The 20,145-nt window shown below is 47.2% G+C and overlaps 2 protein-coding genes across 9 annotated transcripts in view; both read right to left on the bottom strand.

Moving 5' to 3' along the window:
• Window positions 1-7,026: 7,026 nt before the first annotated feature.
• ANHX (anomalous homeobox) lies at window positions 7,027-19,189 on the bottom strand. 3 transcript variants are annotated; one of them, XM_077187670.1, is made up of 10 exons: window positions 19,093-19,189; window positions 17,926-18,005; window positions 17,349-17,622; window positions 16,620-16,744; window positions 16,279-16,402; window positions 15,221-15,407; window positions 14,612-14,744; window positions 14,061-14,362; window positions 9,815-9,911; window positions 7,027-7,937 (listed from the first exon to the last, which is right to left on the bottom strand). In XM_077187670.1, the coding sequence occupies exons 1-10, from the start codon at window positions 19,129-19,131 to the stop codon at window positions 7,907-7,909; spliced, it is 1,392 nt and encodes a 463-aa protein (XP_077043785.1). In that variant the 5' UTR covers window positions 19,132-19,189; the 3' UTR covers window positions 7,027-7,906. The 3 variants fall into 3 exon arrangements, with proteins under 3 accessions (XP_077043785.1, XP_077043786.1, XP_077043784.1); XM_077187671.1 differs by lacking the exon at window positions 19,093-19,189 and adding an exon at window positions 18,235-18,517; XM_077187669.1 differs by lacking the exon at window positions 19,093-19,189 and having other exon boundaries at window positions 17,926-18,376.
• Window positions 19,113-20,145, bottom strand: part of DEPDC5 (DEP domain containing 5, GATOR1 subcomplex subunit) — a 42,098-nt gene continuing 41,065 nt past the window's right edge. For 5 of the 6 annotated variants that reach the window (XM_077187666.1, XM_077187664.1, XM_077187665.1 and 2 more), the window contains one exon: window positions 19,113-19,934. In XM_077187666.1, the coding sequence (XP_077043781.1) occupies window positions 19,639-19,934 (296 nt within the window). In that variant the 3' untranslated portion in view covers window positions 19,113-19,638. The remainder of the gene's footprint in view (window positions 19,935-20,145) is intronic. The other variant, XR_013184603.1, reaches the window with a different exon arrangement.

The raw sequence follows: 20,145 nt of genomic DNA, 5'->3' as shown, positions 1-20,145 counted from the left end.
GTGGAGGTGGGCGGGGGGCGCGGGCACTGCGGGACGGGGCACGGCACGGGCTCGGACACCGACACCGACACGGTCACCGCCGCACCGGGCCTGCCTGGCCTCGCCCGAGGCACGGGCGGGCCGCCCCTGGCTGACCACGGCCGGGGCGAGCACGCTCCGCGTTCACGTGCGTGACCCTGCCCAGCCCCAGGGCTGCTTTGTGCGGCCGCAGCCCGCAGTGGTGGCACGGCCGTGCCTCTGAGGGGAAATGAGCGGATCGCGCATCCCCGCTGCCTTCAAACAGCCCGAGCTGTGGGGGTGGTACCACGGAGCAATTCTACTACCTTACTTAAGAGATGCAGTTAATTCAATTTTACTACGTATTTTAATGTGTAATAGTCAAGCTCCTCTTTCAAAAATTGACAGACTACCATTCTTACATAAAAATTATCTCAAGGCAAGAACCTTGCACAAACAACAAACTGCTGCTGCTGTCCGCAGAAAGGCTGGGAGCCCCGTTACTCATCTCTTACAATAAATCACGGATTCGCTTTTCCCATTTAACCCTGGGCAGCATTTCAACATGCCGGCACTGCTGAAGGTGTGCGGAGCTGCTGGACAGGTTCGCTCACCTGCAGGCAGTTCAGCACCAGAGCACCTGTGGTGATGTCAGCTGCCATCTGTCCTCACCCCCAAAGAGAGGGAGACAAACTCCATGAGCACGCCCGGGAAGCACGGACAGGGCTGTTCCCAACCTCTCCACTACCCTCGGTACTCTCACACTGCTTCCAATGAGTCAATCAGGTCCCTGGTGTCACACAAAAGTTTTAAGCCTTAACTCTAATGCTGCTGGCTTTTGTGCATTAAACCCTAAAGCCATTTAAAATAAATGCTGTGGTTTTAAAAGGGATTAGATGAATGCTGCTTGTTAAAAGACATAAATAAATATGACAAATAAGAATAAACTATAGTTATATGTAATAAGGCATGAAAGATAAAACTTAGCAAGTTCTAAACTGATTGCCAGAACATTCTGGAAACAGCCCTTGCAGTAGTGTGAAGCACAGACACCACTGTGCACTCATCCCAGCAAGCCAAATGGGGCTTTTTCCTACTGGGATTTTGTTTTCACTGTTTCTAAGAGAAGGCAGTGACATCCAAAACCTGAACAGAATAAATCCCAAACATCAGTTCAATTTATTATCATAATTATTTTAAAACTTGCATTGATTTTACCTTAGAATAAATATTTAGGTATAGACAGCAAAGATGTGATTTTGAAAGTGTATTATTCCATGTAAAAATACCAATTTTAGTGCATCTGACCCTTAGGCAAGAGTGGTGAGAGATGTGCCAATCCTCCTTGCCCAGTTCACTTCAGCTGGGAACCTTTGCAGCTGGAATAATTTCTCAGCAGAGATTAGTCAGTTTGCAAAGGATTCCAACAGCTCTGAAAATATGTAGGGTTTACCAGCAGCTTTCTAGTCTTGCACAGCAGCTTCAGACTCCCCAGGGAAATGGATTACAAAGTATTTTTAAAACCAGTTATTCACCCACTGAACCAATCTGCATTAATCTGCCAAATATATACATGGATATATCTACACATGCACAAAACACTCTCATTAAATGCTTTGGTTTCCTTAATTGAGGCTTCTGTAAAACAGCTATTTCTCAGTCAAAAGCATCTCAAAAATTCCTAACCTTGAATCCACGAGGTCATGTGTAACCTCACTGCTCTAAAACCAGATACACATCTAAATTCAACAGTTTCAAGAAAAAGTGCTAAAATAAGGCAACATTGTGTGCAGCATTTCCTCAGTGTGACTGTAACCCAAAGAAAGGGAAGAGATTGCATTTCCCACCCAAGGCAATGGGAGAGAGCACCTCTATGCTCCTGTGCATCCAGTGCTCTGCATCTGCACCCTCAGGAGAGGCTCCACAGTTACACAGAGGTACAAAGAAACAGAAATTAGAGCTCACACAGGGAGTTTTATAATCCTCTACAATATTTATGTCACAATGTCTTAAAACAAAACTGGAAAGGAAAAGAAAAAATCAGCAGGCCTTTCATTAGTGCTGAACGGGGTGGAGGCAGGGCCTGCCTGCGGTGCCCCTGCTGAGCTCCCACCCCAGGCATCACTCCACGGTTCCCAGCAAAGCTCAGGAATGCTGCTCTCATGAGGCAGGACTGAGAACTGCTCCCAGAGTGACCACACCCAGCAAGAATTTGGAGATGGAGAAATTTATGGCACTGAAAACTGCACTATGACCTCAGGCCGTGGCTGTGCTCCACAGGCAGATCTGATTCTTGGACAGCAGCCATGGTCCATAAATAGCTCCTGGAAATGCCATTCCAGGTCAGGGCTCGGGGCCACTGGGGACACCACAGCTGGCTCCCAGGGTGTCTCCCCAGTGCTGATGTTCAGCTGCAGGGACACTGCTGGACAGGCACCACCACAAGGAAAGCACCATGGGCCATTCCCAGGTTTCCCCAGGATGGAAAACCTCCCCTTTTGTTACCCTGGAAGCACTGAGGGAGCACACACACATTCTGTGCCACTCTTTCTGAGACTCATGGAACCACAGCAGTGCTGCCACAAGGTCCCTGCCACTGACATCCCTCTGATCCCTGGAGAAAATGATCTTCCCTCTCCTTTCTGCAGCAAGGAAATGTTTTATTTAGGGAACTGCTAAATGATGAAAGTCTTGGGGACAAGATACTGAAAAACAGAGAGAGAGAAGAGAAACCACCCACTGGTGGGGGAGGTTAACCAGCTTCCACATCACAGCAAATGAAGTAGAGACAACTGTGGAAGAGAAAGAAATGGAGTTTGTTAACATCTGGTCTTGGAAATATTTGTGACTGGCCCTTACATGGGGCATGATGCTCAGACAGTGCTGCAGGACAGATTCTTCCAGAGGCTGAGGACTCTCTGTAATTTTTATTGTTAGAATTCTAGCAGCACATTCCCCCAGTAAAGAGAGATAAATGTGCACCAGGAGGATAGATGGTGTAACCAGTGACAAGATCAGAGCACGAGATAGCAGTGGGTGTAGCTGAGTGTGATGATTCTCTCCCAAACCACAAGGGACTGTAATTTCAGTGACATACTTCTAGCCAAACCATACAGCACACTTTAACAAGCCTCTAGGCTGTCACAGTGTGTGAAAATATTCTACTCTTTGTCATATTTCAATTTCATATTAATCTTGAATCACTCACAGAACCTCCCTCATAACTCAGGGGTAAATCCTAGAATGAAGAAAGATGACAGTGCCTGAGTGCTGCTCAGCAGCAGCTCCAGGGTTCAAGCCATGCCTTGTGGTGAAGTACTCTGTGCATCTATTCACCTACACTTGAAAACACAAGGGTTCTGATTTGTACAAAACCTGTGAAGCTCTTGCTCCCCCATGGAAAGGGTGGGTCTGTAGCCCAAAGCCTGGTTGGGATCACTCAGTGTATTAATACCATTCAGTATTCACACACAGCAGCCTTTTGCATGTTCAAAACCCTGTGCAGACACCAGCTGATAAACCCTCAGAACTCTCTGGCAAAATGTGCTATCTTCCAGCACCTGCTCATTTCAGAGTCCAGTGAGGAAGCAGCAGCACTATGTCTGAATAAAAGATGATGGCAGCTTTTCCTTGCCAGAATGATTCAGGGATATGCACAGGGGTTCTCAAGCATGCTCAGTTGTGGGGGTTCCTTTAAGTGGTGAGAACACAGTAGCTAATTGAAAGCAGCTTTAACTCCTCATGAGCTACTTCAGACTGTGGTGTTTGCTACTCCTGCCCAGAGAGAAGAATGCAGTTTTACTCCTTATATAATGAGGGGAAAAGTAACCAGGATTCAGAAGCTTCAACAGGAAAACATGAAAAAGCTGCTTATCAGCAGCTGCCAGCAGAGCACCATTTTGAAAAGAGGCTCTACAGGTAAGAGGAAAAAGAAACAACCCGTGTTAGAAAATACTGGAAGTAAAGGAACAATATGAACACAAAAGAACTCAATCCTACGATTTCTGGAACCTCTCTGAAAGACACCTCGTGCTGAGCATAAACAATTAAGGACTCAGCATTAACAGCCACATTTAAAAAGACCAGATCTGTCTTAACAAATGAATTTTTACTGCCCTTCAACCTTTACCAAAGTGGATTAGTTTGACTTAGAACTGGATTAAATCCCACTGAAAATGATTGATCTGAAACAATGACCTTTCACTGTAGAACATAACATGAAAGACTTTGGGGATAAGACTAATGAAGTGCAGAGATAAAGCAAAATGCCTTGGCCGACATTTCCAAAAGTGGCCTCTAATTCTGGGTCCCCTACTTGAGTCACTGCACAAAGTGCTCATTTCCTCTAAAAACGAGGCCCCAAGAAAGCTGAGCCAGGCATCCAGAATGAGGGACTGCCTGAAAACACTTCCTTGGAGCTGTCTCCCCCAGCATTTGTCCTGAGTGGGTGTTGGATGCACAGTGACAGAAAGCAGAACTGCCAAGGGGACTGTGAGCAGGAAGAGCTGCTGCTCACCTCCTCCATCCCCTCGAGCAATGACTTGGGGCAGCTCAGGGAAGGTTTCATGGCAGTTCCTGTGCAGGACCTCCACAGAGCCATTTCCACACACACTTCAGGGCAGAGCCACCCTCAGCCTCCCACCGTGCCAGGCTCAGGGCTGTCTGCTGAGCTGTTGAGAAAAGCCACCTCCAGCAGCAGTGCTGGAAAACATGGATGCTGCCTATTGGAAATGTCCCTCTCACCTCAGGGAGGGTCAAGTAACAGAACTTCTGCAAGTGCTCCTGGATTTCCATCCCCCTTCTGTGACCAATCAAGACATAGAGGCACTGTACTTTGGGCCCTTATATGCATTTTAAGATAAAAATAACTTTGGGTTTTTTCTATCTAGGGCAAGCTCCTTCCTTTGCTAGGCCAAGCCATGTGGAGGAGGAATGACAACAGCAGGTACAGCACATTCAGCTCAGGGCAGGTCAGCCACGTGCTCAGCGTGCTTCCAAGTACAGCTCCAAGGAAGAACAACAAAAACACATCCAGAGCTCGCTCCAGATGGTAGGACAGGGAAAGCAGAACATGATGGGGACACGAATCACATCTAGGAAACCAGAACGAGGCAAGACACAAATTGAACAAATTGCTACCCCAATGTGAATACAATGGAAAGAACTCCACTGGGTTCTCCTTGAAAGACCAACTCCAGCCAGCAGCACAGGCAGAGAAGGCCAAAAGCACTACCGGCATTCAGCACAGATTCACCTGTTCTCTTCCCCTGCTGCATGACCAGGCACCCAGTCTGCTCTGGCTCATGGATGGGGAAGCAGCAGCTCCCCCCTGAATGCTGCTCAGCCCCCTGGAACACAGCAGGGCCAAGTCCTGTGAGACCATCTGCAGGCACCCCTTGCAAATTCCTGTCCAAATGCAATGAGCTCCTCAAAGGTGCTTTGTGCAGCTTCAATAGCCAGGTGACATGGGGCAATAGTGGGCCAAAATACACTGTACTTCAACCACTTGACTTTACATCTCTTAAAGGGATATTTTAATTGGCTCAATTTTACATATCAAACTTTGAATTGTCTAACATAAATTTTCAGAAAAGTAATAAGTTATTTCACCTGGGAAATGACCTAGAAAATTCAGTTGTCCTCCAGAGAGCAATTGTACCAAATTCAGAAATGAAATTCATTAAGAGAAAAGGCCTTAATTCTGCTTTAGCTGAAAATCCTTTTTCAGATTTAAGTTTGGAAAAGAGACTTGTTGTTCTAGCACTCCTGAGGAATTTTGCTGAATTGAGCCTCCTCTTTTTAACTAAAAACTCAAAACAACTGTGTTCTTGAACTACTTTTAAAACTTACAAGGTCATAGGACCCTGGTGATGTTAACGTGGTAGAACAAAGGTCACTTATATGCCAAGCCAAAATACCTGCATTCCCTAGCATGGGTTGCTTTCTTAGAAAAGAACCTATATAGAATGACAGCTATCTAAAATTTCTGTACAGCCAGTGTTAATCTAATCTTATCTCCCCTGACAGGAAGCAGAACCAAGTATTTGAAAGGAACTGAAAATACATCTCATTGTAAGAGAGGCGTCATTCCTCTTTACTCCAATACATCTTCAACAGCAGGGAAGTGTAACCTCCCTGGCTTTCATCCACATGTATCATGTACCACTGGCTGCCTAAATCAGAGTCATTGTAGTGACATGTCACCAGCAGGGATGAAAACTAAAGTACCTTATTTGGGATCTCACACAGCAGCCCAGCAAGATCCAGTGGGAATTTTGCTATGGGGCTGCTGCCTCTGTGTGGAGCCGCGTCGCTGGCTGGCTCCTGACCGTGTCTCACCTCCGTTCCACCGCGGGCCGCGGAAGGGCCGGTGACAGCGGTGACAGCACCCAGAGAACTGGTTTAGCCAAGGCGCGGCCATGGCGGCCCCTGCGCCCCGCCCGCCCCTCAGGGGTCCCGCCGCTCCCTCAGCCTCAGTCCCCCCGCCCCGCGCGCCTCCTGAGGGGCCGCGCGCGCCCCGCTGTTGCTATGGCTCGGCGGGAGGCGACAGCCAATCAGGGCGCGGCAGGATATATCTGTCGCTGTTGCCAACGGCCGCGGACCAATGGGAAGGCGGCGGCGGGCGGCCTGCGGGCCAATGGGAGGCGGCGGCGGGCGGCGGGAACGGCCCCGAGCGGAGGAGAGGGGCGGGCGGGGCCGGGGCTGTGAGGGCAGGGCGGGCTCGTCCCTCGCGGGTGTTCGTGCGGCCCTACGAGCCCGGCATCTTTGCTCCCTGTAGAAATGCCCGGTTCACTCACGGCCCCGCTGTTGACGGCAATAAACGATAACGTGTGTAACCTTTCCAAGCACCGTGTTCCCAACACAAACAAAAGGGGTTATTCCTGGTGAGACCCACCAAAATAATGGAGGCTTCAGGCTCTCAGCACCCGCAAATGTTCCCAGGGCAGCTGGTCCTGCCTTTTAATACATAATTGACATGTGAAAGTTATCACTTCACATCCTTACCTTGAAAGAAATGAACTCTAGAGAAACAGTAAGCGAAAACCTTTACTTGAAAACTTTGTAACAAAAGGTAAGGGAGGCACCTTCCTCCTGTATCTCCAGGCTGGAGGTTTGGCAATGGGGACACATTTTGCAATACAAATTTTTTAAAAAACAGTAACATTTCAGGAAAATACCCAAAACCCCACCCTACAACTTGCAGGGTTAGTTTTAAACCTGCATGAAGGGTACTTCTTGTATTAAACCCCAATTCAATGGCATGCCCTAGCACTGAAAATTCCGCTGGGCTCCAGTTTGTGTCAGCTGTGGCACTACGGAGTATGGAACACTCCAGAAGTTACACCCTGCAGTACAACAGGAAGGCAGGGATAACAAAGAGCAGTGTTTTATCAGCACTTACTGAGACCTTATTTTCCAAGCCTGAGAAAAGGTTATCCAATATCCACTGCAAAGGCAATGTAACCAAATTTTACCACTTTGAGCACAGGAGCTTCATTTACCTTCATGATGCAACTCGGATCTGGCCAGCACTATGATTAGATCTATGTTACTGCCACAGAACCAGTGCCTTGAAAATTTTAACATTTACAGTGCAGCTTCAGACAGCTCCAGGAAAAACCTACAGTCCACATTGCACCTTCGCTTTCTTCTATCCTTTGCAAAATTCTTAATAAAACTGTAACTAAACCAAACTTTGTAACCATTGAACACACCTCCATCTTTCTCCCTCACTCTATTCCTCTCCCTGTCAGACCCCTCTTCTATTAAAAAAAGGGAAAAAAAGGAAGCAATGGGGTATTTCCTGGGGAACTGCAGCAGGCACATGGAGTGTATCTGCAGGCAGGTCACATCCGTCCACTGTCAGAAAATTCACAGAGCAGGCACGCTGCCTGGAACATGTCGTTGGCTAGTGAGTCAACAGCAGGATCCACCAGGACCTGAAAGACACAGGAAGGAACCAAAACCTCAGCAGGTGTGATTTTAACACAGTTGGTTATGGTGGAAGAGCTCCTTTGGGCAGAGAGCAGCACAAGGTGTGCAGTGGGAGGGGATGGCACTGGTCAGGGCTGTGTGCAAAGAGAGACAAAGGCCTTCCTCCCCTCCACGTTCACAGTAATCCATCAGTGGGTGTAGAAGTGATGAGCACAATCCATGCCAAATCCAACTCCCAGGAATTCAGAGCAGAGCAATTCCCTTTGCTTTGCCCTAGGCTTTGGTGCCTATAAAAGGCAGTAACTGGCAGAGGGTAAGACAGGAATTAAATCATTAAGGAAGCGATGTCCTGAACAAGGGAGCTCTGCTCAGGAGAGAAAGAAATATCTCAAAAATGAATTAACTTTTTGTTTGTTTGCTTGCTTTCATTTTACTCTCATTTTGGTTCTAACAAGATGCATGACCTACCAAAAAATATTGAGTCATGTGGACAAAAGTAAGTTTTCACCTGCACCTCTGTGATTTAGGCATAGGAACCAAATATCTGCATCTTCTCGCCACAAGCCCAAAGTAAGTTGATTCAGCAAGAAGCAAAGTGCCCAGGAAGTCTGTAGAATGCTGTAAAATCATTTACCCATTCAAGCTCTTCCTTTTCATAAAGCACACACTAAAATATGCAAAAATTGCTTTGCTGAATTCTTGAACTGAGTAATTATTACAAAGATTTGAAGATGTCCCATTTGACATCTACAAGCATCACTCAGTATCTTGCTCCCTGCCCACAGTGTACTGAGTGTCATGTTTCTTCACCACTGCAAAAATCAGTGCAAGGATGCAGAACAGCAAGATGAAAACCAGCTAGACAGCCTGCTCTGGGAATCTTAGAAAAGGCTCATTCATTATTAATGCCCAAAGCTTTCCTTCTCGTCTGGCTTACATTATGGCTGGTAAAAAGGGCACTTTCCAAGATACAGATCTTTATATTGATGCTTTCAGAGGCTCAAAAGAGGTTCTGTTACTGCCCTAAGAGCTGCAGCCACTTCTCATAATGAGGCCAGCAGATATGGGTCCTGCTTTTTGTAATCTCTTTTGAAAAGGTTTTCCCCAGCAGCTCACACTGAAAGGGAAACAGCAATGGATGCTGACTTACTGTTAGACCAACACATGTGAAGCCAAAAAATACATCAATGTACAGCTTAGACAGGGCTTTCTTGGGTCCTGCTTTTAGGTAACAATTCAGAGTTGTGCTCCCATCCCCTTGAAAGCACAAGATTTCCAACTTGTATTCTCTACTGCCTTGAAGTCCCCATCAGAAGGCATGCAGACTGCACCCACAGCATGGAACTACCTTCTTCATCCTGGCCAATAATCACACTGCTCTGTGTACTGCCATCAGCCATCTCAGAACAGTGCAAAATTGCTTTTCCTCAGCAATAACACAGACTTGCAAATGAAAATTACATTAAACATTTTAAGAGATCTGAGAGAACAGACTCAAATTGTGCAAAACACCTTAGAGGGGAGGACCTCAAGCAGCTATCTTTGTGTGGCTGTTCTATAGGTGAGCCCTCCATTGCTGAAAATTTAAATGACACTTTGGATATGCACAGGATCTTTTGCCACCATTTCAATGACACATTCAGTAAAATTAGGGTCTGACTAGCAATTCAAGTAGGAAAAAACAAAACCACCTTTCCTTCTATTATCTGCTGGGTGTTAGCCAGGGAATGCCCAGCTTGCTCTGAACTGGACTTCAGAAGTTATGCTTAGATCAGACATGTTTCATACTAAATATGATCTGGGATTTCACATCTCCTCTGAGAGAGCTGCAGGGGATCGTGTGTACAGAGCTCCTTTCTCTGAGCTTTAGGTGTGTTCTTACCTGGCTTTGTCCCAGGGCTTGGCTTTCTTGGCTTTCTTCCACACAGGGTGCAGAAACAGGTGGGCACTGAGGCTTGCCAAACACAGTCTGAGAGGAACTGGAAAAAAATATTATATACAAGTGCATTTGTATTTATGCTCTATTTGCCACTTACTGTAATGCTTTGCAGCAGGACAAGAGGGGTTGTTGGCAAGATTACTCATTTCATAGAATTCTGTTAAGTTGTCTACAGACCTGCCCCATTTCTCAAAATTGTTATGGCCTGAAAATACAAGTTTTGCTGTGGGAAGACTGCCCTGACCAGAACAGTATACAGGGAATCACATCTCAATTTGCAACTTTCCTTCTGCCCCAAAACACTCCCCATAAACAAGGAGGTGTCTACCAAAGCTCCTGGAACATATTTTAAAAGCAGAGACCTTAAGAGTCAAAATATGTGGCTTTAGACAAAGACACAACATTGGCTACACTTCTGCTCCAGCTTTCCAAGGCCACCAGTGGAGTCTGGGGACATGGCTTCACATTCCTCCTCCCAAAGCAGATCAGTCTGTGGGCACTGGGTACTCAAGAATGGGATGTTCTCTCCCATCATCACCCACTCAAAAGTCTCTCTAATGCAACAACAGTGCCCAAACCACCACCAGGAAGAGCCCAAGGTGTGAGTGTCCATACAGGCCCAGACAAGAGGGGCCCAATAGTGGAGTACAGGAAAGGAGTAGGACCAACAGGGTAAGTGTCAAGTTCCCTTCCCTGGAATGCTCCCCAGGTTCCAGTGACCAGCCCTGGGACTGCTCTGCTGGAGGCTGCATTCAGAGTCCCATTTCCTAATGACAAATGGGCTCAACTCCCTCTGCCACCCTCTCAAGCATTTGTCTCATGTTTTTTTACAGCCCACTTACAGCGACATGCACAGTGCCCTTAGCAACGAGTTCTGCAATTCAGTTATGCAACATGGCAAAGAGTAGCCTCTGATGGGGGCTTGGGGACTTGCTGCCTGCCCGTGTCAGGATGCTGGGCTGTCCAAAGGGGAGAGCCCAACAGCAGGAGGATTCCCAGCACTCTGAGCTGGAATCCCAGAAATGCAGGCAGAAGCTGTAAGCCACCATGAACATCTCAGCACTGACATTTTCTAAATCAATATGCTGGCTCAAATGCAGAATGCCTTGCTCCATAGAGCTCAGTGTGCTTTTCTCTCTGAAATGGAAGGCACAAGATTTCCACTCTGCAAGAACCATTAGCTGGGCTACATTCCACCAGTCCTGACTTGCAGAGTGAAGAGGACACAGCACCACTATCTGTAAAGGGGAGCATCTGCTTGGTGTCCCACGGGGGCTCCCAGTCCACTTGCTGGATCAACCCCTCCTCTCAGGCAGCAGAAGCAGATGGAGACAGTCAGCTTCCAGCCTGCTTCCCTCTCACACTCCCACCTCACAGCCCTGTAGATCAGAAGAGGTTTGGACACAGCCCAGGTGCGTAGGAGTGGCTGTAAAAAGCCCATGAAAGAAATCAACAGGAATTGTTCTGATAAGCTTTGAGGCCACATCCTGTTCAGGTGAGCATCTTTAAAAATGAGACAAGCAGATTAAGGGTCCTTTGGCTGACTTGTAGCTCTGTCCCAGTGCTCAGGAAGCAAGAAGAGCATAACACTGAATCCATTCCAGATAGGTGATCTTGGCTAAATAATTTCCTTCTCTTTGTGTTACTCTTACCTCTAAAACCAGGATAACATCACTGCCCTGTCCTTCCAGACAGCCACACTCATTTGCCTTGATCAGACAGTTTGATCTCTTGCCCCCATGAGTCCCCAGAGTTGTGATGCTCATTGCACCATGACTGCTCAAGAGGATTCTGGTACCAATACTCTTTTCTAATCCCTGCCTCTGTTAGAGGGCTCTGCCTTCTAACACAGGTGATCCTCACTGACTGAGCAGTGATCTTACCCAAGACTACCCACACGAGCTCTCCTGGCTCCCTAGAGAGAAACTGCAGAATGAAATTGCTGAAATTGCAGCCTAAGAATCACTCACTTCTGAAAAAGATTGATGTTCCAGAGCATCCATGGAATTTTGAGGAGGTCCAGGTTTTGGGGGGACTTGGACCAGGCCACTAAACAGTGTTTACAAATAGGGTTATTTGAAGCCAAAGTCCTCACCAAAAGGTGCCAACAAAGCAGCAAGTCCTGCCCCTCACAGGAATGGTAAAGGGTGTGTGGATGCCTGGCACACTGACATACCCAACAAGGACACATTCACCATAGATTTCTTCTACTGGCAGAACATATTTTAAAAATAAACATGAGCTCACTCCAGAGTCAGAACATGCAATTTTAAATCCAGCCAAAATATTGCCAGCAAGCCTTGCTGATCTTTCATGATCTTTAGCCACTGTTTAAAACTGTGAATCCTAAAACACAGCCTGAGGTTTACAATGCCTGACCTGGGTTCTCCCCAGCAATTCAGAGCAAGGAGTCTGACATGAATGTGAACAAGGCACCAGGCCAAGTGAGGAACAGGAGCAAAAGGCAGAAATGTTTTCTGCAGGGAACTGGGGCCAAAGCCTCACCAATCTTATCTCCAGTGAATCACTGCATTTACTTGCTGTTTAACAAGCCACAAAGCCTTCTGTGCCTCTGCTTCCTCATTTTTAAAGTGGGAATAAAGCTTCTTCTACCTCCCTTTTTGACAAACTGACAGTGTCATGCTGGCACAAACGCTGGTCAGTGTCAAACAGAGGGTTATAAAATGGGGCTGCTGCTCCTGCTCTGCCTTGCACATCAGTAAATTAAAGGAAGCCCATAATGTCTGGCAGTGTTTATTTTTATGTAACATTATGGAAGTTGTATAACATATGGAAAATGGTACGAATTTTTGTTGTTTTGCATTCTCTGAATTTATCTCAATTCCCAGAGAAAATCTGAAATCTGAAACCTTTGTTATAGGTGGAAAACAGAAAGAGAATAGTGCCTGACTTTCTGTCTTCCAATTTGGAAAGCTGGCACTATGGAATAATCTTGTCATGAGCTTGTGAAGCTACAAAAACTATTTTAGGATTAAGTACAGGCCCTACCAACCCAGCCCTCACTGGATCAGTACAGGTTATGCTTTTCTGCCAAAACCAAGCAAACAGATCAGAAACTGAACCTGCCTAAAAAGCAGGGGTCATATCTTCTCTGATTAGGCTGGTTCCAAATCTCCTTTGTGCCACACACACACTTGTATACTTAGACAAGATTACAGATATAAATACTGGCAAAGAAGGATGGACACAAGGAGAAGCAGTCCCTGGGAATGAGGTGTGTCACTATTTCTGCAACTCTCTTCAACAGGGTATCAACACATGGCCGGACTCTGCATCGTTTTTCTTCCTGCCTTTAGGCAGCCCTGTGCTTTCCCTCCTTTTACCTGTGAAGAATAGATTCCAGGGTCCCTAGCTGTCCTCCTCTAAGGATTAAGCTTTCATCCTGTAAATCTGACTGCTGAATGATTCTTTCTGAACTGGCTTCAACACAGCCAGCTTGAGGGACTGTGCTCAAGGGAGCTCTGATACCTGCTGAAGTAAATGCTCAAATTAAACACAAGTACAGATACAGGTAACATAGCCCCAACCTCTGACCCAGCTATTCCTTCTCTCCTTGCTCCACCTTCACCAGAGCCTGGGTGAATGGCAGTTACAGCCCTTCCTGCTCTACAGACTGACTGCAAAAGCAAGTGGGCATCACTTATGCATCCTATCAAGCCTATTTTGAAGAACAGGGAGAAGAAAAGAGATGGTGGGAATGCTGAACAAGACTGGACAGGAAGAAGACAAAGAGGGAGAGAGAAAAAATAACAAGAGAGAGAGGAAAGTGAAAACATGTGCTTGAAGACAAGCACCATGTCACAGTTCCCAGCCTTTTCTCAGGCAATACCTTAATTATGACAGGCATTAAAAACCCAGAACATTGCAAAAGGGCAAGGTGAGCAGACAACACCTGGAGGGACTCTCTCAATGGAAACACTAAAAGGAACCCACCAGTATTTTATGGAAGTGGTTGCAGTTCAGGGAAAAGGGTAGGTAAGAATATTTGTTTCAATACCTTAAATCAACAGATTTTCCCACTGAACTATCATGGAAGAGGAACTCCAAAGCTCCAAATAAGCCCTGCTCTCCTTCATCAGGACACTTAAGTGAGCAAGAATGTTTACAGCAATGGGAAGAGAAGCTTGGAAAGTCTTAGGGTCAACAATCTGTGTGCAGTTTTACTAACCTTCTACACCTGGGGTCCACAAGTAGCCAGGGACTCCTCCAGGGCTGTAAGGGGCCCACCACCCAGGCAGCCAATAATTCACAGAGGGAAAGGACTGGTAGGAGTGCAGTACAAAGCTCCCCTGCCAGGGGCTGGCAGCAGCCCTGCTCACTGCTTCTCCAGGCAGCAGCACAGGAGAGCCAAAGCAGGTTCCTGGCTCCATCACAGCCTCAGTGCCAAGAGGTACAGGTTGTTGAGAGTTGTGAGTGGTGAACAAAGCCATGCTTGTTCCAGCTTCATACAGCTCAGGGCTCTGCAGAGAGCTGCAATGATGGAGAAAATGAATCAGCCAGACACATTGCTTTGCCAAAAGGGGACCCCAGCTAAACCTCTGAATCCTGCCCTCCACAGCTGGGAGATGAAGTGCTCTGAGTGGTCATGGAACATTCCCATCAGTGGTGGCAAAGCTCCCAAGTGATGTCCCCAAGGAACCAATGTGGAAGTCAGTTCTGTGAATACATTTAAATGTTGCTTCATGTCTGAACTGTCACTGTAAAGATGCCATACATCACCTGGATTCCAGCATCTCTAAATATGTTCCTTCAGGAGGCTTATACAGAGGTGCAGCTGACTGCTCCCATCCTGGCTCACAGGGCATGTGGGTTACCTCTATTTGCTCAGGGCTGATGTCCACACCAGATCCACCTGAAAGGTGCAGGCCAGTTGAAACAATGCTAATGATTACTCCAAAAGCCAAAAAAACAAATCAAATTGGCCAAATGCAGCAAAACCCCTGTGTTCCTTGTGACTGAAGTTTGGTTAAGTGTCTGTGGAAGGACATGGAAATACTGGGTTTTCCTGGAGTACACTGCCCTGATTCCAGAATTTGAAAGCTAAAACCTGCTGCTTCCCATGTATTTGCTTTCATTTGGTGCCTCCTTAAAGCCAGGCATCTCTTTTCACCTGTTGTTGCACAGGCATTAGCAGTGTCTGCTCCTCTGGAGTGACAGCCTGGAGCCAAACAATGAGGCACTCCACTGAGCAGAGTCCTCCAGCATCCACTTGATCCATCAGCACATAATGCTGTTCTCAACAAGCAATATCCTTCCTCTCCTGAGGGAATTTAAAATTGATTTTCACCTCTCTGGACCATATCCTGAGCCCATTAGGAAGAGACAAACCTGCAGTTTGTGGAGTGTTGGATCCTTTATCCTGTGGCTCATTGCTGTGGGAAGCCAAAGCCCTCTCAGGACAGGAATTGTTGGGCTCTTCCACGTGAACAAGGCGGGACTTCTGACGGCGCCGATAATTTGCAAACCAGTTATAGACCTGAGTTGGCTGCAGGTTCATGGCCTGAGCCAGTTCCTCCTGCAAACCCAGGTGCAGAGAGAAATCAAAGGAAAAAATCACATCCAAATAATCAAGCATTTCCCTTCAGTTCCAAAAGCAGTCCAGCAAGAGACCTTCCAAAGCCACAGACATTTACTCACTAGGTCTCTGATGGGCCCAGTGGATCCAATCAAGGAGACCATTTTATAAACTCAGAGCTGATAAAAAACATAAATTCCACCCTGCACTCCCAGACAATTAGTTTGCTAAGGAAGCCACTGCTATTCTACACTGCTCACCAGATAATGCCCTCACCAAACCATGCTCTTCCCAGAGATTCACAGAGGCAGACCTTGAAGTCTGAAGCCCTCACCTGGCAAGGCAGTGATCAACAGTGCTTGTTGATTTAATTCACACATCTCTTCCAATACAAATCTGTCCCTGTCCAAAGAAGGCAGATCCATGCATACACCACCACAGCCTATTATGTTATCACATCAAATTAGCAGCATTTGAAAAGTCAGCACAAAATATGTTCTGGTGAACAAAGTGCAATTTTATATAGGCTGTTACTCAAGTCAGAACTATTTATCATTGTAATAGAGCTCTGCTGAGTGATGGCTGTTTGGCTGCCTATGCTCAATCACTACAAAATTAAAACTGCTAAAAACCTAGTGAGGAATTTATTGCCCCTCAACTTTTTGTCCACAGCAAGAGAAATTACTTAGCATGAACCTCATGATTTTTTAAAGAAACTTTTAGGGAAAGATCAAATATGATGAATCCTAGCCCAAATAAGCCTTTTGAAAACAAGGATTTAGAAATTAAACCACTTATAGACTCTTGATTACAGTGTCCTGCTTTTCTGTGACAAAGAGGCTGATTGGAAGTGTCCCTAGAATATCCCTACCCTCTGTTTCTTGTCTGGATTTGCTGTCACCTCTGCAGCAAACCTGAACAGCTGCTGGCGTACTTCTTCTGAATAGTTTCGATTCTTCAGACCTTCAGGACAAAGGGAAAGAGGTGGAGGATTCCTGTACACGGGAGAAAATGGGATTAAAAAGGACCCAAAATGAGTAATTCACATTCATGGGAATTTTCTCACATTGCCAAAGTGGTCAAAACACCAAGAAAAACCAAGCTCCAAGAAGCAGCATGGTGAGGTGTAAAACCAGCCTCTGCATCTGTAGCCCCTGCATCTACAAACTACAGAGAACAAAAAAAAATCTTGGTCTCCCCACTGTGCAGTACCTCTTCCTGCAACGGAATTTCTGCAGTGGTGTCAGAACATCTGTCTGCTGCTTCTCCATGGCCCTCCGGTAGTGAACCTCATGCCAAAGTTGCACCAGTTCTTCCTTCTCTTCTGCCTTGCAATGCTAAAACAAAACTGTGCATAAGCAAACTTTCCAGAGAGTCACTCAGACTGTGTACAAAGGAGAAAACCCTCCACAGAGATGTACTCAGGGATTCCTACTGGTTTGACAGAGCTAGTAGCATTATCTGAGCATATGGCTGGCTGTACCTTCCCTCATGCACACAGGGAGCTGCCTAAATCCTTCTTTTCCCCTGGTGCAAACGTCTGCATTACCAGATCCAGAGGCCAAAAATCCCTCACCTTGAGTGGCACCATCCAGCCTTCCTCATATATTCCTACCCTGCCAAGCTCCCTAATCTTGGGCTTCCCAATACTTCTATGTCCTGAGCCCTAAGATTGTGAAAAACTCCAAGAACCAAAAATCCAGCCACAGCCAACCCCATAATCACCCAGTTACCTTTCTCCCTTTGGCTGATTAACTCTAAGTGCCTGCAGCAAAGGCTTTGGCAGGTCAGCAATGCACACGTATCACCTTCCACTGCCTTACACGAGCTGGAAGTGCTCCATGTGCTGCAGTTCGGGTACTTGTGCACTAATGGCTCCTAACTCCTGTTTTTCTAACATGGCTTTTTGTTTCCATGAAGAACTGAAGAACACATTCCTACCTCCAGGAGTCTGCAGGCTGCATCATGTTGCCCTTTATGGATATGAACGGACACACAAGCCCGGACAACATGGATGTTAGTAAGAAAATCTCTGCTGTTCTTGCATTTCATCATGGCTTCAACCAGCTTCTCCAGACTAGGAGAAGAGCTCTGGAGCTCCTGGCAAAGCTGTGCTGCTAGATCCAGCAGTTTGGTGGGTGGGGGATGCACATTTTCATTCTTCTTTAACATGGCCATGAACCGCTTCATCATCCTGTCCTGTTGGAAGCTTTTGCTATGCAATGCACAAAGTTGTGGTTAGATAAAAACTCTTTATCTCCTATTTTTAGCTTCTATGGTATGCTTTTCTTCTTTTTTTTTTTTTTTTTTTGGGAAATAAATTCACTGTGCTGTTAAAAGCAGCCTAAAGACCTCAAAATACTTAAAATAAAACTAGGCCTAAAGCAGCCCTGTAAAGCTAAAGACACACCAGGCTGGCAGATGAGAAAACCGATCTCAGAAAGACACATTAAACTTTCCCCAAAACTCAGAGACTAACTCTAGGGTTTACATCCCCTGCTTACAGGTTAAAACTTACAAAATATTAAGTCCAGATGAAATTAATTTGGTGAAATTTCTCCAAAATTGCAGGCGACAGGTCCGGGCAGACCGCAGTTGCTGTAAAATGTAAAAGCTTGGTCGGCGCTGCGTCTCGCCCGTTTTCCCGGGCAAAGGACGCAGCGCCATTCCCCGCACCCCTGGGCCAGCTCCAGCCCCGCCGGGCAGAACGGGGAGAAGCTGGGAAACCGCTGCGAAGGGCAGGGCAGGGCAGCCCTTTCTGCTCGCCCCGCAGCGAGGGACGCTCCCCGCGGCCGCCCCGCTCCCCGCGGCCTCGCCGTGGCCTCACCGTGGCCTCGCGGTGTCCGGGCGCGCGCGGGGCTCGGCGGGCGCGGGCAGGTGCGGAGGAGCCGCCGGCGCTTCCCAGACACCGCCCAGGCGGGGCTGCGGGGCTGCCCCTGCTCCCCACGCCCCGCGCTGCGTGCGCGGCCCCGCCGGGCTGCGGAATGGATGGAGAACGGTGCGGAATAGAGGACAGCAAGTTCTTCCATAGCAGAGAGCACTTATGGGGATCAGACAAGCACCGATAATTGTGACACACAGCGACTGAATGAAGAGGCACGCAGCTCAAACCCCCCTTCTATAGGTGGGTGCTGTCTAAAAACAGATGAATCATCCTGACTCAGTTTAGGGGATAAAAAACTGAAGTGGCTACGATTTGCCTTGAATCAGATCTGAACACCACTGTGAAGGTGTCAGTCCTCCCCTCACTCCCGTTTCCCGAGGACATGGAACAATGAGGGACCATCAGCAGGAGCCAAGAGCCCCCAGGCTCGGAGCTGGGTGCCGGCTGTGAGCCACCCCAAACCTGCACTCTATAACCAGCTGGTGCCAACACCCTGCAAAGACAAAGGCTCCACGCTTGAGTGCAGGCAACTTCCTCTGGCTGCATGCAGACACATTCTAAAAACCTGCCCATAAGCCTCGGCAGAAACCTGTGCTCAGTGGCCCTTGATTTCTCCTTAGGCTTTGGTGCTGGCCTTGAAAGACAGGAACTGGCTTCCTGCTCTTGCTGTGTGACACTGTTCTAGATCCAGGCACGAAGACACAAAATCCTGCATGATTACAAGACAAAGCCCCAGCACAGAATTTTGAGCTGAACATAGAAAGCATTATTTTCTTTTGGCAATTGTTTTCTTTTACTCACCAATGTTGTATTGCTGTCTGTGGAGTTACAACAAAACATCAGGTCACTTTATTTTCTGCATTTTACTTATTTACATGTATGAAAATTTAACAAGGATCTCTCACATCTTATCTTACATATTCACACAATCAGGTGCACCTTGGAAGGGGAAGGGACAGGCTGCTGCCAGGCACATCAGATGCCAGCTGGCACCGACCATTTCCAGGGACTGGAAGCTGATACCATCACACTGTGCTGAATCCAACTGCCCTTGAAAACCATTTGCACTCTCCTTTCTTTACCTCTGCTCTAACTGAAGTTTTGGCAACCAAGGACTGTAGCTACTTAAAACCAAGCTGAGGTCAGGTGATAGATACTGGCAAGCCAAGAGCTCAAATTCTTTTTTTTTCCAAGCACTTAATCAAATTCTGTTGAATATCAACAGCAATATCACTCAGGTCCTCTTGGAGCCTCAATATGAATCCAACAGAGAGACTTCTACTTCACTTCTACTTCCTTGCCACAAGGTAAAGCTTCTAGCTGTCTCCCTAAGAGATGGAGCCCCACTCACGGGGCACTGGCGTGCATCTTGTCCAGGCAGTCGGTCCAGAACGCCACGAGCCGGCTGTCCTTGTTCCAGCAGAAGTCTGTGAAGTCTTTCAGCAGCCGGTCTGCGAACTTCTCGTCGCCGGTGGCGCTGGAGCGCCAGGTTTTGGTCAGCATGGTGTTGTAGGCCCAGTTGTAGCCGATGCGCTCCTCACAGAACAGGTTCTGGGTGCTGGAGCTGGTGGAGTTGCGCCGGCGCCGCTGCTGCCCGCTGGAGAACTTCCTCTTGGAATAGGGCAGCTGCAAAAACACTGTCCCTGCAGGAAACAGGCAGCACCTGAGTCTGACGCACAGCTAAGGCCCTGCTGCTGGTAGCTGATGGTTAAATTCCAAAATGAAACGGGCCTGAGTTTCATTTAATTGCCTTTCAGCAGGAGAAAATGGGATACACTTCTCCCCCTTGGCCCTTTAGGTGCTACTTCTTCCTGTATGTTACAGCACCAGGAGGGAGTGCACTTTGTCTGCCTT

This window comes from Agelaius phoeniceus, chromosome 18, assembly GCF_051311805.1.
Source record: "Agelaius phoeniceus isolate bAgePho1 chromosome 18, bAgePho1.hap1, whole genome shotgun sequence".
Taxonomy (NCBI): domain Eukaryota; kingdom Metazoa; phylum Chordata; class Aves; order Passeriformes; family Icteridae; genus Agelaius; species Agelaius phoeniceus.
The sequence above is the reverse complement of the archived record's forward strand: the minus strand, read 5'-3'. Positions and strand labels throughout refer to the sequence as shown.

Coding starts and splice junctions, on each gene's coding strand:
- ANHX (XM_077187669.1), bottom strand. CDS start 18,074: ATGGCGCTGCGTCCTTTGCCCGGGAAAACGGGCGAGACGCAGCGCCGA. Junction 14,745..15,220: donor CAACACTCCACAAACTGCAG/GTTTGTCTCTTC, acceptor TGCACCTTTCAG/GTGGATCTGGTGTGGACATC. Junction 7,938..9,814: donor AAGCCCTGGGACAAAGCCAG/GTAAGAACACAC, acceptor TGTGTCTTTCAG/GTCCTGGTGGATCCTGCTGT.